This window comes from Zasmidium cellare (genome assembly GCF_010093935.1).
Source record: "Zasmidium cellare ATCC 36951 unplaced genomic scaffold M409scaffold_2, whole genome shotgun sequence".
Lineage (NCBI taxonomy): Eukaryota > Fungi > Ascomycota > Dothideomycetes > Mycosphaerellales > Mycosphaerellaceae > Zasmidium > Zasmidium cellare.
In genome coordinates, this window is record NW_022986946.1 from 480,626 (window position 1) to 493,729 (window position 13,104).

Genomic DNA, 13,104 nt, shown 5'->3' on the forward strand with positions numbered 1-13,104 from the left:
CCCACGCATCTTCTCACCTTCAGACTTGTGCGATTTGACTGGTCGAGCAACAATGCCTTCAATCAATCGCTGTGTACCAGCCCTGCGGCGGCTGCGACTCGCCAACAACGATTTCCAGCAATCCTCTCGTCTTCGCCTTCAAGCTGCTCGCTCCGCCTACCAACCGTTACAACGAAGATGGCAACACGCCGAAGCCGCAACCGCCTCGTCGAATGCCGACGAAGGCCCTCCACCTTCAAGATCAGGTCTCAGTCAAAGCAAAATCAAATTCACAGCAGACTCATATCCCGACCTCAAGCGAGACTCCCGGTTCAAAGAGATCAGCTCAGAAGATGTCAAGTTCTTCAAAGACGTGTTAGGCGCCGACAATGCGATTATCGATGGCTACAGTCAAGATGCGACCAGCGATTTGGAGGCCTACAATGCGGATTGGATGCGCAAATATCGGGGGCAGACACGATTGGTATTGAAACCGGATTCGACTGAGCAAGTCAGCAAGATCTTGAAGTACTGCAACGATAACTTGATTGCTGTCAACCCTCAGGGTGGAAACACTGGACTGGTCGGTGGCTCGGTACCTGTCTTCGACGAGATCATTATCAATCTGGGGCGGATGAAGAAGATTCGGTCGTTCGACGATGTCTCAGGCATTTTCGTTGCTGATGCTGGAGTTGTTCTCGAGGAGGCCGATAACTACCTTGCAGAGCATGGACACATCTTCCCACTGGATCTTGGAGCCAAGGGAACATGTCAGATAGGAGGCAATATTGCGACCAACGCCGGTGGACTCCGACTACTCAGATATGGAAGCTTACATGGGAATGTATTGGGCATTGAAGCAGTGTTACCGGATGGTACTATCGTGGACGACCTAAGCAAGCTTCGCAAGAACAACACTGGATACGACTTGAAACAGCTTTTCATTGGTGCTGAGGGCACCATCGGCATCGTCACTGGAATTTCGATAATCTGCCCGCAAAGGAGCCCCGCAGTAAACGTGGCATACTTTGGACTGGAATCCTACGAGAAAGTGCAGGACGCATTCAAGGAAGCCAAGAAGCAACTCCAGGAAATCCTGTCTGCATTCGAACTCATGGACTCGGAATCACAAAAACTCTACAACAAAGCGTCAGGCAACAAACTCCCACTGGAGAACGAGCACGCATTCTACTGTCTCATCGAAACCTCGGGCTCTAACACTGACCACGACAGTGAAAAGCTCAATGCTTTCTTGGAGCATGTCATGGGTGAGGAGATTGTCGAAGACGGTGTGGTGGCGGAGAATGAGACGCAATTGAAGAATCTGTGGGCTTGTCGAGAGGGTATCTCAGAGGCCAGTCAGCACTTTGGAGGCGTCTACAAGTACGATCTGTCAATTCCACTCCCTCAACTTTACGACCTCATCGTAGAGTGTCGACAGAAGTTCCAGGAGAATGGCCTCATGGATCCAGAGGACGAGTCCAAGCCAGTATTGGACGTTGTGGGATATGGTCACATGGGCGACGCGAATTTACATCTGAACGTTGCAGTGAGGAGATATGACAAAGCGGTTGAGAAGACTCTCGAGCCTTGGGTGTTCGAATGGGTGAAGGAACGCAATGGCAGCATTTCTGCCGAGCATGGCCTTGGTCTCGCGAAGAAGCCCTTCATTGGGTACAGCAGGAGTGAGAATATGATCAATTTGATGGGGCAGATCAAGAAGCTTTACGACCCGGTATGTGTACTGTGCGTCCTACATTCAACCAGACCTGCTAACATCTCTCTAGAACGGCATCATGAACCCTTACAAATACATATAGATCAAATGCGCATAGCGTCGTTCAGACGTCGACACTCTCAAGCTCTTGCAGTCTTCCTTTCAGCCAGCCGGATAACGCAACGAACATTCTGTCATTACTGAATCTTTCACAGAACTTCAACATACTCCGCGCCCATGTCGCCTCGTTCGTTCCAGTCGCCATCAGAACCTTTGCCAAATCGACAGGACACAGGTATGGCGGTTGACAAGCGTCTTCTGTCAGGCCAGCGGTGCCTTGCATGATGCAAGCGTAGTACACGCAATGATCCATACCAAAACAATGGCCGAGCTCATGCGACGCAGTTTTGCACAGTCTCCCGAGCCACAGATTGCGAAGTTCATCGCCTGTCGTTGGCGCAGGTAGAGACTGCCACGCAGCGACAGCTTGACGGAGAGGCGATGAGTCAGGATTGGTTGTCTTCTTCGCCTTGTTCCTGAGCACTGTCTTCTCATCTGCTTCTCGACAGGACGCATCAACATAGTCTCGACAATGCGAAGCCGGCCAAGGATGCTCTCTCTCGATCTCCTGCAAGTCGTCCAACGCAGGATTGTACCTGGCCGTCGACACTACAGCGACACGACTACCGCCATACGCCCTACCACAACAAAAGTCGTCCTCCTCATCCTCGTACAGGTCGTGATCGACCAGCATTAACAGAGCATATGCGTCTCTGGGCAGCATGGCGATCGCGGCGTCGAGCAAGTCGTTGAGGTTCAGCTGACCGGAGAAGATCTTGTCCTTGGAGGCGCGGTTACGAATGCCGACGATCTGCGAACCGATGTTGAGGCCAACGTACTTCGGTGTCGCCGTGGAGCTCTCTCGTGAGGTTTCATCCCAAGGCCCAAACTGGAGTCTGGGTTTTGAGAGAAGCTTTACTGGAAGCCCGTGATAGAAGGCTTGAAGGTACTGGAGGACATCATCCGCCTTGGGGTTATCAACCGATGATCCCGGAGACACCTTGCCAGGTCTCGCCCAACCATCTACAAACGCAGCCGACTTCGACACTGCGGGTACAGGCACAACGTAAAGCGTTCGACGCTCGTCGGTCACCTCATTCCTGTATGGCTCATCGATCCACGATTTGAGACTCTGCGGCTCGTACTCTGGGTCGAAAGACAGCTCATCTCCAGGCAAAACCAGAGGAGCAGGGAACGTGGAGGGCGATGGAACTATTCGATCTTGTTTCTTTGGTGCTTTGCCTGAGGGTTGGGCGGCGGCTAGCAGCTGCAGAGGAGATGGATGTTTGTATCCGACCGTCTTGGCGTTGTCGGAGGGAGTGAAGACGAGGGTGTCGTGTTTGCATGGAGGCATGATTGTTGATCTGTAAAGTGGGCATGGATTGGACTTTTATATTCGACGCAAATAAATAGGCAGCGAAGGGGATGGCCGTTGCTATCGATAAGAAGTATCACGTGCCGCTTGGCGCGAACAGATCTCCGACTGGGATTGAAGAACCTTGGAAGGTTCGTTGCAGCTCACGTATGCACGACCGCGACTTCACATGCCAATTTCAACAACTGGGCATTGTCAGTCTGCTACGACACGCTTGCCAAACGTATTACCAGTCTGCACAATTGCGCGGCGTCGGCAAGCAGCCACATCTCAGGTTTGGCCAAACATTTCATACCTCGCTCGTGTGATCCCTACGTGTTTCTCGCGTGATCCCTACCTCTGACAGCAAGCACGACTACCAAGTCCGAGTCACTCACGGCCTCACAGCAACCTTCACTGCGACTGACCACAGAGCATGCGCGACCGTCAAGCCCACGAGGCCGTTTCCTTTGTTACGATCAACGACTACCTTCCCCCGTAACTTCGAGCGTACCCACACCACAATGGACAACACGGTCCCTTGGTCGGACTCCTCATCTTCGGGATCGAGTTCCAATGCGCCAATGCTGGATGCTTCAGACCAAGACCGCCAACATGTCCCGCTACAACGCCGATCGAGACCTTCCACCGAGTCTGTGCGAACCTCGCCCCTTCCCAGTGCGCGGCCAAGCAGGAGCGAGGATATCAGAGCGCAGGAGGAAGGGGACATCATGAATGACGAGCAATCCCCGTTGCTGCCACCGCGACGGAGCGACGATGGGATGATCTCGCAGCTTGGTCAGATCATGAGTTCCGGGGATAACAACGACTTTCAAGAATCGTGGCATCAATACGAAAACATGGATCATCCGAAGAGGGGCGTGTGGTATCTGTTCTGTCTGACAGCTTGTTTCTTCGGGTAAGTGAGCGAAGACCGAGTCGCGTTGGATATCAGCTGATGAAACTCAGTCTTCAGGTCGCATGGTCGGTCGAGCAGTCCGAGATCTCTCCATTCTTACTGGAGCTCGGCATATCAAGAGGTGTCATGGCGATCATATGGATAGCTGGTCCACTGTCAGGTGTACTGGTGCAGCCATATGTCGGAATGAAATCGGACAGATGTCGATCAAGATTCGGAAAACGACGCCCGTTCATGGTCGCTGGAGCAGTCGCTACCATCGTCTCGCTCATGGTGCTGGTATGGTCGTTTGAGATCACTCGTGGCGTACTATGGGTCTTTGGCGTCCCGAAAGAGAGCAACACGACCAGGGTGACCGCCATCGTGGTCGCCGTCTTGATGTTATACGTCCTGGACTTCAGTATCAACGTCCTCCAAGCATCAGCTCGAACCTTCGTCGTCGACAGTGCACCGGCGTTTCAACAGGATATCGCGAATGCATGGGCCAGTCGAGTCTCTGGTATCGGAGATATCATAGGGTTTACCTTCGGATACCTGAATCTTGGTCAATATTTACGCGCTCTCGGTGACAGTCAGTTCAAAGACCTGGCGTTTCTCGCGTCTATGGCGCTCATCATATCGACGGCAATCACCGTCACGATCAAAGAACGAGGTTCATCCCCGCGAAATCAAGACCGACCACGCCATGAAGACGATGAACGAGCCTCTTGTGGAGGGGGAGATTCCGGGGATGATCGACAGAAACAGACGCTTGCCGGGTCATTCAAGGAACTCTGGCACGTCACCCGTCGACTGCCACCCCAGATCAAGAAGATCTGTTTTGTGCAGCTCGCGGCTTGGATTGGTTGGTTTCCGATACTCTTCTACACCTCGACATGGATCCGAGATCTCTATATTGCGCCTGTTCTCCGGAAACACCCTGACGTACCAGCAGACGATCCATCTCTCTCGGAGCATGGTACAAGATTGGGGTCGCTGGGATTACTCGTCAAAGCGGTAGTTACCCTCACCTGCAGCGTGGCCTTCCCCTGGATCGTGCGGAAAGTTCACCTGCTCACCCTCAAGCGCATCTGGACCGCATCACATGTCATCTTCGCGGTGTTAGCGGGCCTCACCTTTCTCGTGGACCGGGTGAGATCAGCTATCCTCCTTACCGCGTGCATGGGCGTGCCCTGGGCAATCACCTTATGGGTGCCATTCTCACTTATCGCGGCCGAGATGAAGAAAGACACGCGAAGCGAGAGTGACGCGGGCGCGATCTTAGGCATCCACAATGTGGCTATCGCGGTACCTCAGGTCATCGCGATACTGGCGAGCAGTGCTATCTTTCAGTCCCTACACACTGAGGCTGGCCAGGCGGATCCGGACAGTATTGCGTGGGTATTCAGATTTGGAGGGGTGATGGCTCTGGTGGCTGCTGGGTTGACGTGCAGACTGGAGGACAAGGTGGAGGAGGGTTGATATTCTTGGACTTCCTACGTAGGCTTGAATATGAGATTCATCCCCGCTGCAGCACTCATCACAAGCTCTCCGATTCGTGTTCTGTCGGCATGATAGGTCTGAAGCTGATGGGGATATGCTCCTGAAATCTAGGCACTGCGTTACTATGAGTACCGGTCCAAGGCTCGAATATGACATGGAACCCGGCTGCGGAATATGGCATCCATCCACGTTGCAGCACTCATCACAAGCTTCCCAGTTCGTGTTCTGTTCCCACGGTAGGTCTGAAGCTGATGGGGATGTTTGGACCAGTGCTAGCTTCATGACGCCTCGTGCTTTGCCATGTTGAAACCCCTTAAATATAACATCGATCCCCGCTGCAGCACTCAAGACTAGCTCTCCGATACATATCATGTTCGCACGGTAGCTCTTAGCCTAATAGGGATATTCTTCCTGAGATCTACTGCGTTACCACAAGGACCGGAATATCATCGACGTGACGTTGATGCTTGAGGGGGATGAGTCGTAAGTTATGGATTCAATGGAGATCCTGCATTGCTTCTTGTTGTCATCCCCGATACTGCATGGGTATTCCAGCTATCGATGTGGAGCGTGGTGTGGTTGTTGGAGATGCTGCTTTGGAGAGCGTCTCGTCTTTCTGATGGAGAGAAGCTTTACGGTCTCATGGCTTGTTGCTCCTGGACTGACGTTACGACTGGCAGAGGATACGTCGGTCTTGTCATTCTCTCCGACACTGCGCAGCTTTTCTTGCCATGGTTCTCGAGCAGTGTCTAAAGATCGAGACATTGCTTTGGAGAGTAACTCGACTTTCATGATGAGAAGCTTCATGGTCGTAGATCGCCAGCAGCAATTCATCATGTTCTCACAGCCTTGTCACTCAATCTGACTCTGGATATGACCAGATCACCTTGTTACGAACTATGAAACACACACTTCCCTCACCGTTCTGCTCAAAGTGGAACATCCATCCCAATGCTACCCTATGGAGTAATGGGTTCTTGCTACACTTGGCAACCCGATCGCTCCTATAATTGTGGAGAGATTACATGTATCTTGCGTGCATTCCTCTTCGAGCGAAACAATGAGACATAAAAGAGGGCCAGCTGACCTCGTCGATCTTTACCGTCTTGCGTTAGACCGTCCCAAGCGAATCATACACAAGTGAAAGTCAACCAACCGCACCTCACCTCACCTCCCCAATTCCCTCACATCACAATCCAAAAATGACCAACAAAGCACAAAATCCATCCACCAAGCAAGAAATCACCGCCCACCTCGAACACCTCTCCAACCTCTCCCTCGAAGCCGTCAACAACCGCGACTTCTCCCCGACCTCCCCGGGATGGAACTTCATGGCCCCCTCCTTCACCTGCAACATCCTCTACGACGTCAACAACGTCTACGGCGACACCACGAATACGTCCCAACGACTCCTCGATCTCGACGAGCATCTCGCGCGCTTCAAGCGCATGACGACCGAGTACCCCGAGTGGCGATTGAAGTTGCTGTCGCAGAATATCGAGGTTGATGTGGGCAAGGGGCGGGCGGAGATTTTTCATGTGCTGGAGATTACGGGGCATCCGCCGGGACTGGTGACGCAGACCGTTTTGGCGATGGAGTTTGTATGTTGGGAGGGACGGTGGTGGTGTATGCGGAAGAGGGCGGTGAGAGGGGTTGAGGTGCTGTAGGGGACTGTTCGTAATCTTTGATGGGAACCAAATGTGGCGTGGAGGGTTCGACGTGAGAGCGAAGGTGAGCACGCAGATTAAGACTGTGATGAATGCCGCTGCTGATGCTCATCCAAGCGAGATTCCGCCCTACCTTGCACGCCGATGCCAAACCAGTGATTAATGCAGCTCATACTCGTCTGCAGAGCAGTATCCTCAGATTAGATTAGACAGTGGTTAAGGGGGTTTGAAGGGAATATGTTGTCTGTGTGATTTGGTCCGGAGTCTTGGCGGGAGTGCGCTAGGGCGTTTAGCGGCGTGAGCTAGGCTGGAGGGGGAAGGTACGGGGTTGCCATGAGCATCGTGATGAGTGCTTTGCGTGTGCACAGGTTGATGTTGATGCTGTGGTAGGTCAGAGGGTTATGGCACAGTATTGTTTCTCGCGCCGTGCAGGACATTATCCGAGGAGGTTGACTACCGCGCGAGGCTAGACACCTCTGTGCTCGAGCCCAGATGTCCAAAGTCGCAGGATCTAGAGCTCGCTTTCAATTTGAGTGTTGTCAAAATGAAGACTGATCCACCTGGGTAGGGTGCCCGTTGAGTCATGTGAGATCGCTCCTTCCTCGCGCATGCTCAGTCGTGCCTTTCCTCGACTAGCCTCATCCACCGGTGAATGCCTATTTCTGAAGACGTCTGAAATCACAGACTTTCTAGACACCACATCAACCCCAGTGAGTCGTCAGAATGGCGGGGCCGGCATCCAAGCGACTCAAGTGTGTTCCTCCCGCATCACCACAACATGTCATTTGACACTAACATTCAACCAACAGGTTCGACTTCAGAGACAATGTGACTGTGCTCGTCGGCCCAAGCGACTCGGAACGAAGCTTCTCCATCCACAAAGAAGTCCTCTGCGCCCGCTCGAAGTTCTTCCGCGCCGCTTTATCTTCCGGCTTCCAGGAAGAGAAGGAGATGCTCGTGCGTCTGCCCGAGGTCGACCGGAGACATTCTGCACGTACATGCAGTGGGCATACAGCGGCCGTGTCGTGGCACTCTCACCAGAAGATCTCGCGAAGGACGACAGCGGCAGCTCGACAAGGCTGGTATACGCCGAGCTCTACATTCTCGCGGACTACTTGGAGGATACCCAACTTTGCAACACGGCTCTGAGTCTGATGATCAAGAGCTTCGTGAAGTACCGCCAAGGTCCATCACCGAAACTTGTCAGGAGAGTATGGGAGTCAACCAGGGAAAACAGCAAGATCCGCCAGCTCATTCTCGACCGGTACGTGGCAAGGGCCGACGAGGAGCGACTCAGAGCGTTTTGTGACGCCTTGCCTGCGGAGTTCTTCGTGGACTTGGCTATCGAGTTTGCGAGGGTTAAGCCTGGCGTGGCGGCTGCCGATGAGCTTGCAAAGGCTGGGAAGTACAAGTACCACGAACACGGTGATGGTGTGCCTCCTTGCAGTTGATCTGCGACAGGGTCTTGAGGCCTCTTCGATCTTCGGTGGATTTGGTGGAGGGAAAGGCTGGGTGCAGCTGGAACTTCTCGCTAGCGAATTGGTTGTTGGCCGGATTCAATGGGATTACGATGGCAATGGCAGGCATCCTCAAATACTCTCATTCCCTCCATCGAATGGCCCAATTTCCTTTGGCATACGACGGCTCCACGACCGTACCATTCATCAATGCTTCAGCTTTGCGTACCTCCATCTGTGACACTTCCACACCATCATCATTGTCCTTGCCTCTCCCTTTCGCTTTCGTCTTTGACTTAGTTCCCGCTGTCTCCCTCCTGGGCACCTCAAACCCAAACACAATCCCCCTTCTCGCCGCACGGCGAACCATCTCACGCTCTTCAGCTCGCCTTGCCCCTTGCCTCCGCTTCTCCAGATCATCTGCAGACTCCTCGATCTTCTCGGCTTTCCCTCTTTCGCCACCGACACTAAAGTTGACCTCGGACTGATCCTGCGGCGGTCGTATTCGGACTCCTCCATCAGTAGAAGGGACTGAACCTGAATCATCACCATCGTCGTCCTCACTCTCGCTCTCATGGTCCTCCCCTGACACCTCGGATTTGCTGTCTTCCATATCAACGCTCATCCACTGCGCATCCGGATCGCCAATCCACCGCTTCTTGCGATTCTTCCTTCTTCCATAGACTTTCTCAGGATCAAATCTACTCCCAAAGAAAACTTCCTCAATCTCATCGCAGGTAACGACAAGCCTCGTATCTCCTTTGACGACTTTCGACTTTGCGGCGGTCTTTTCGATGCCCGAATCCGGCTCGTCCTGGAGAAGAGCGACGATCGTCCGCTCGATCTTCCTGTCTTGGGCTCCTGGTTTTCGAGATCGGCATTTGTCTGAGCAGTACTTGATGGGGTTTTTTTGTTTCTTTGTGGCCTTTTTGGAGTCTGGCGGTGGGTTAGTGGATGCTTGGGACTTTGCTGGGTTGACGGACTCATCACTCGTCCACAAGTATGACAGTATGAGACATGTTGTCCAGAAAGGTAGAGCGGTGCTGGTACTTTTGAGTTGGCAGATGGCCGCGACCAGGAGTCCATCCACGACATGGCGGAGGAGAATGGTCGCGAGATGGTAGGTGCTTGAAAGGTGGTACGTCGTGCTGCTGTGGCAAATCTAGCAAAGGACCTGATACTTCGCATATGTACAAATTGCTTAATGCGTTGAAAGCAAGGGGATTGGAAAGGTGCTTTACTCTTGTGAGATAGGGGCGTTGGTGACGTCAATAACACCTACTAGTGATCATATGCAATCTTCGACCTTAAGATCGGCGTCGAAGGGGACGAAAGGTTGGATTCGCCTCGCTGCAGTCCAGCCATTAAAGCCTCTGGTGTAACAGCACAGACAAGTCGTAGCGAGGGCTGGACAGAGCAAAGGTGGTAGGAGGAGAGTTCGTTTGACGAGGTGAAGTCCGTCGATTAAGCTCGCCGGCGATACCGCATTGAGACTGGCTACCTCGTACATCCGCGAGCTGCTTTCACCCTTCAACTGTACGAGACGTCCGAGCCATCAACATTGTCAGGTTTCAAAACAATACATGTCCATCGAGCAGAGACACAGAACAACCGGCAAAGCGGCTTGCACAGCCATCGATAGCAAGCACCGAAGGCAGGTGTAAGAACACTTCCCCCCGGTTCCTCGTCGTCAGCTTTCCTTGAACATCCGAACTCACCTGCAGACATTTGAAAAACCGCGCAGCAGCAACTTAGAACACCACTCCCGCTCAGCTCGAAGCAAGACTCCACCATCACCGCGAACATGAAAATCGTCCTCACCGGCAGCACGGGCTTCGCCGGCGCCGAAATCCTCTCCCAATGCATCGCGCACAACTACATCGAGCACGTCTACGTCCTCACGCGGCGCCCGCTCGACGCGCGCTTCTCGCACAAAAAAGTCACGCAGATCCTGCACGAGGACTTCGAGACGTACCCGGAAGACCTGCTGCAGCGCCTGCGCGACGAGGGCGTCGAGGCGTGCATCTGGGCGCTGGGCGGCAAGACGAAGGACCTCAAGAGCTTGGATAATTCGCGGAAGGTGAATGTGAACTTCGTCGCCGCGGCGGCGGAGGCGTTCGCGAAGGGCCTGGCGCCGGCGTTGGGGCCGTATCCTGGGTATCCTGGGAAGGAGCCTAAGCCGGGCGTTGGGAGGTTTCCTTTTCGCTTCGTTTATGTGTCTGCTTGGGGCGCGGAGCATAACCAGTTTCGGAAGCTGTGGGTTGGGGACGATGATCGGAAATTGAAAGGTGCGGCGGAGAAGGCTATCTTTGCGACGGCGGATGAGTCGGAAGAGAAGGAAGGGCATAGGTGCTTCGAGGCGATTGCGTTGCGGCCTGGTGGGATTCTGGCGGGTAGTAGTGAGGCTATGGGGACGATTATCACGCAGGCGATTATCCCGAGTGTGACGAGCGGGCAGCTGGCGAGCATGGCGATTCGGACGGCGTTCAGTGGAGGCAAGGATGGGAAGAGGATTTTGGAGAATAAAGATTTGCTGGGGGACGATTGGGCAATGGTGAATTCATTGAATTGAAAAAGATCCAAGAGTTTCATTTGGTTTGGGGTGGTGTCCTGTGAGCCCTGTCTGTCTGTCTGCCATGGTGTTACAACGTCTTTGCTCGAGGCTCGTTGCAGCATTCCCAACATCCGCCAATTCGCATCCATCTATCCTCTCAATCGTCGCCATGGACCGCTCGCATATCTTGTGGAACGGAGAAAGTCTCGAACTTGGTTGTGTGCCACCTAGACGAGCGGCTGGTAGTCGCTGACATCGGAGTCCTCGGCTGCAGCTCTGTGGAAATAGTCGAAGTTGGAGACGGGCTTCTTGGAGACGGACCGGGACGCAGTGCCGGTCACCTCATCTCCGTCGTCGACGCTGTTGCGCTTGCTGAGGGGAGAGACGTAGCCGGTCGTGTTGGTAAGAGCTGGGTTGACGAAGCGCGACTCGGGGCGCGCAGAGGTGAGGATGCCATCCTCATCCTCGTCCGCATCACTCTCCGGCTCAGCATAGGCGCGGGCGGCTTTGCTGCGTCGGACAGTGGACTCCCGCTTGGGGATGTTGGTGAAGTCGATCTTCTGATCCTCCTCGGAGTCGTCCTCATCCTCGTCACTCATGCTGCGGTTCTTGCGCTTGCTAGAGGTCGGAGTCTTGGGCACAATCTTCTTGCTGCTGCTGGGAGTCGATGGCTTCAGAACACCCGCTGGTCTCGATTTGGCGGCACCTCCGGAGCCACCACCATTCGCCTTCTGGAGCTTGTTGATATGCTGGCCGATGGCGCTCGCGGTCGGCTTGGAGTCATCGTCCGCTGTGTCGATGTTAGCCTGGATCGCGAGAAAGTGATGGGGTCCAGTTACGATACTTCTCGGCCCACTTCTTGGCGACGATGTTGTAGTCGATTTTCATGCTGTCGACGATCAGGAGGAAGAGCTGCTGATCGCGGGCAGCGTCCCAGGCTTTGGCTTTGCCCATTTTGCTGGTGGTGCACGTGCTGCTGTTCGAAGTCAGTTGTGGTCGATGAGGTTGCACTGTGAAGTATCGGGATGGTCTGCCAAGGGTGTCGATGGCGAGACAGAGGTGTGACTTACTGGTATCTGGTGTCGGGGGCTGGTATGCTGCTGTGGCGATGTCAGTTGTCAAAGGTCCGGTCGATATGCGCCTTCAAGCGGCTGAAGTTGGCGAGACGTACTGCTTTCACTGGGAAAGTCTTGCTATGGGAAATGTCAGTGACGAAGACCAGTTGCGTAGTTGGAGAAGGGAATGGGGAAGGGAATGTGGTCGTCACAATGTGAATGGGGTTGATGTGAAGTCAGCTTCAGATCAAAGTGGATCAACTTACAGCTTTGAGAATATCGTCGGTGTTGAACTGGAAAGTCGCAATGCAGTTAGTCGTGTTGTTGTTGCAATGCAAGTCGAGGGGAGGCAAGTCAAGATAAGACCTTGAAATCACCAAGTCTCGCAACCTTTGATTGGCTTGTGACTCGCCGTGAAGCGTCGTGAAGTTCTGTGAGAAAGCCGTGGAAGTCGAAAGTGAACCGCACGTGCGACGAGACTGAACCACCGCCGTTTGCACCTCATGAACCAATAAGAGACACAGAATCTGCGCCTTCCTCCTCTTTCCGCCACACATGAAGCTGTCGTCGTTATGTTTCAGACACTGGGCAAACAACGCCATCTCACGACCTTTAACGAAACGTTCACGAACCTCCACATCTCCCTCGAAATTCACGCGATCTGCGTCATCCTGGGAAGTGCTTGCAGAGGGCATGGACTAGCATCGTGTCGGATAGCCAATCGTTCCGTCTGCAGATTGCTGCAAGGAAGTTAAATGGACGGAATGTTGGGGGCTTTGAGCGTTCACGGGGCTTTCACAGCGCTTCACAGAGACGGACGAAAAGCGAGTGGAGAGCAGAGATGAGACAAGTGTGTTTGA

The 13,104-nt window shown here is 53.6% G+C and overlaps 7 protein-coding genes across 7 annotated transcripts; 4 read left to right on the forward strand and 3 right to left on the reverse strand.

Annotated features, from left to right (window-relative positions):
- Window positions 1-52: 52 nt before the first annotated feature.
- On the forward strand, window positions 53-1,799 carry M409DRAFT_16747 (uncharacterized protein; the record flags this gene model as incomplete). The annotated part of the gene is made up of 2 exons (XM_033803750.1): window positions 53-1,714; window positions 1,767-1,799. The coding sequence occupies 2 exons, from the start codon at window positions 53-55 to the stop codon at window positions 1,797-1,799; spliced, it is 1,695 nt and encodes a 564-aa protein (XP_033673675.1).
- Window positions 1,800-1,820: 21 nt separating this feature from the next.
- M409DRAFT_16748 (uncharacterized protein) lies at window positions 1,821-3,110 on the reverse strand (the record flags this gene model as incomplete). The annotated part of the gene is made up of 1 exon (XM_033803751.1): window positions 1,821-3,110. The coding sequence occupies one exon, from the start codon at window positions 3,108-3,110 to the stop codon at window positions 1,821-1,823; it is 1,290 nt and encodes a 429-aa protein (XP_033673676.1).
- Window positions 3,111-4,068: 958 nt separating this feature from the next.
- Window positions 4,069-5,490, forward strand: M409DRAFT_35438 (uncharacterized protein; the record flags this gene model as incomplete). Its single annotated transcript, XM_033810398.1, has 2 exons — window positions 4,069-4,681; window positions 4,745-5,490. 2 exons carry the CDS (start codon window positions 4,069-4,071, stop codon window positions 5,488-5,490), a joined length of 1,359 nt encoding a protein of 452 aa, XP_033673677.1.
- A 1,223-nt stretch (window positions 5,491-6,713) lies between these two features.
- Window positions 6,714-8,629, forward strand: M409DRAFT_16750 (uncharacterized protein; the record flags this gene model as incomplete). Its single annotated transcript, XM_033803752.1, has 3 exons — window positions 6,714-7,108; window positions 7,988-8,135; window positions 8,183-8,629. The coding sequence occupies 3 exons, from the start codon at window positions 6,714-6,716 to the stop codon at window positions 8,627-8,629; spliced, it is 990 nt and encodes a 329-aa protein (XP_033673678.1).
- A 148-nt stretch (window positions 8,630-8,777) lies between these two features.
- M409DRAFT_16751 (uncharacterized protein) lies at window positions 8,778-9,730 on the reverse strand (the record flags this gene model as incomplete). Its single annotated transcript, XM_033803753.1, has 2 exons — window positions 8,778-9,571; window positions 9,619-9,730. The coding sequence occupies 2 exons, from the start codon at window positions 9,728-9,730 to the stop codon at window positions 8,778-8,780; spliced, it is 906 nt and encodes a 301-aa protein (XP_033673679.1).
- Window positions 9,731-10,439: 709 nt separating this feature from the next.
- Window positions 10,440-11,207, forward strand: M409DRAFT_16752 (uncharacterized protein; the record flags this gene model as incomplete). Its single annotated transcript, XM_033803754.1, has 1 exon — window positions 10,440-11,207. The coding sequence occupies one exon, from the start codon at window positions 10,440-10,442 to the stop codon at window positions 11,205-11,207; it is 768 nt and encodes a 255-aa protein (XP_033673680.1).
- A 209-nt stretch (window positions 11,208-11,416) lies between these two features.
- Window positions 11,417-12,143, reverse strand: M409DRAFT_16753 (uncharacterized protein; the record flags this gene model as incomplete). The annotated part of the gene is made up of 2 exons (XM_033803755.1): window positions 11,417-11,979; window positions 12,029-12,143. The coding sequence occupies 2 exons, from the start codon at window positions 12,141-12,143 to the stop codon at window positions 11,417-11,419; spliced, it is 678 nt and encodes a 225-aa protein (XP_033673681.1).
- Window positions 12,144-13,104: the final 961 nt, after the last annotated feature.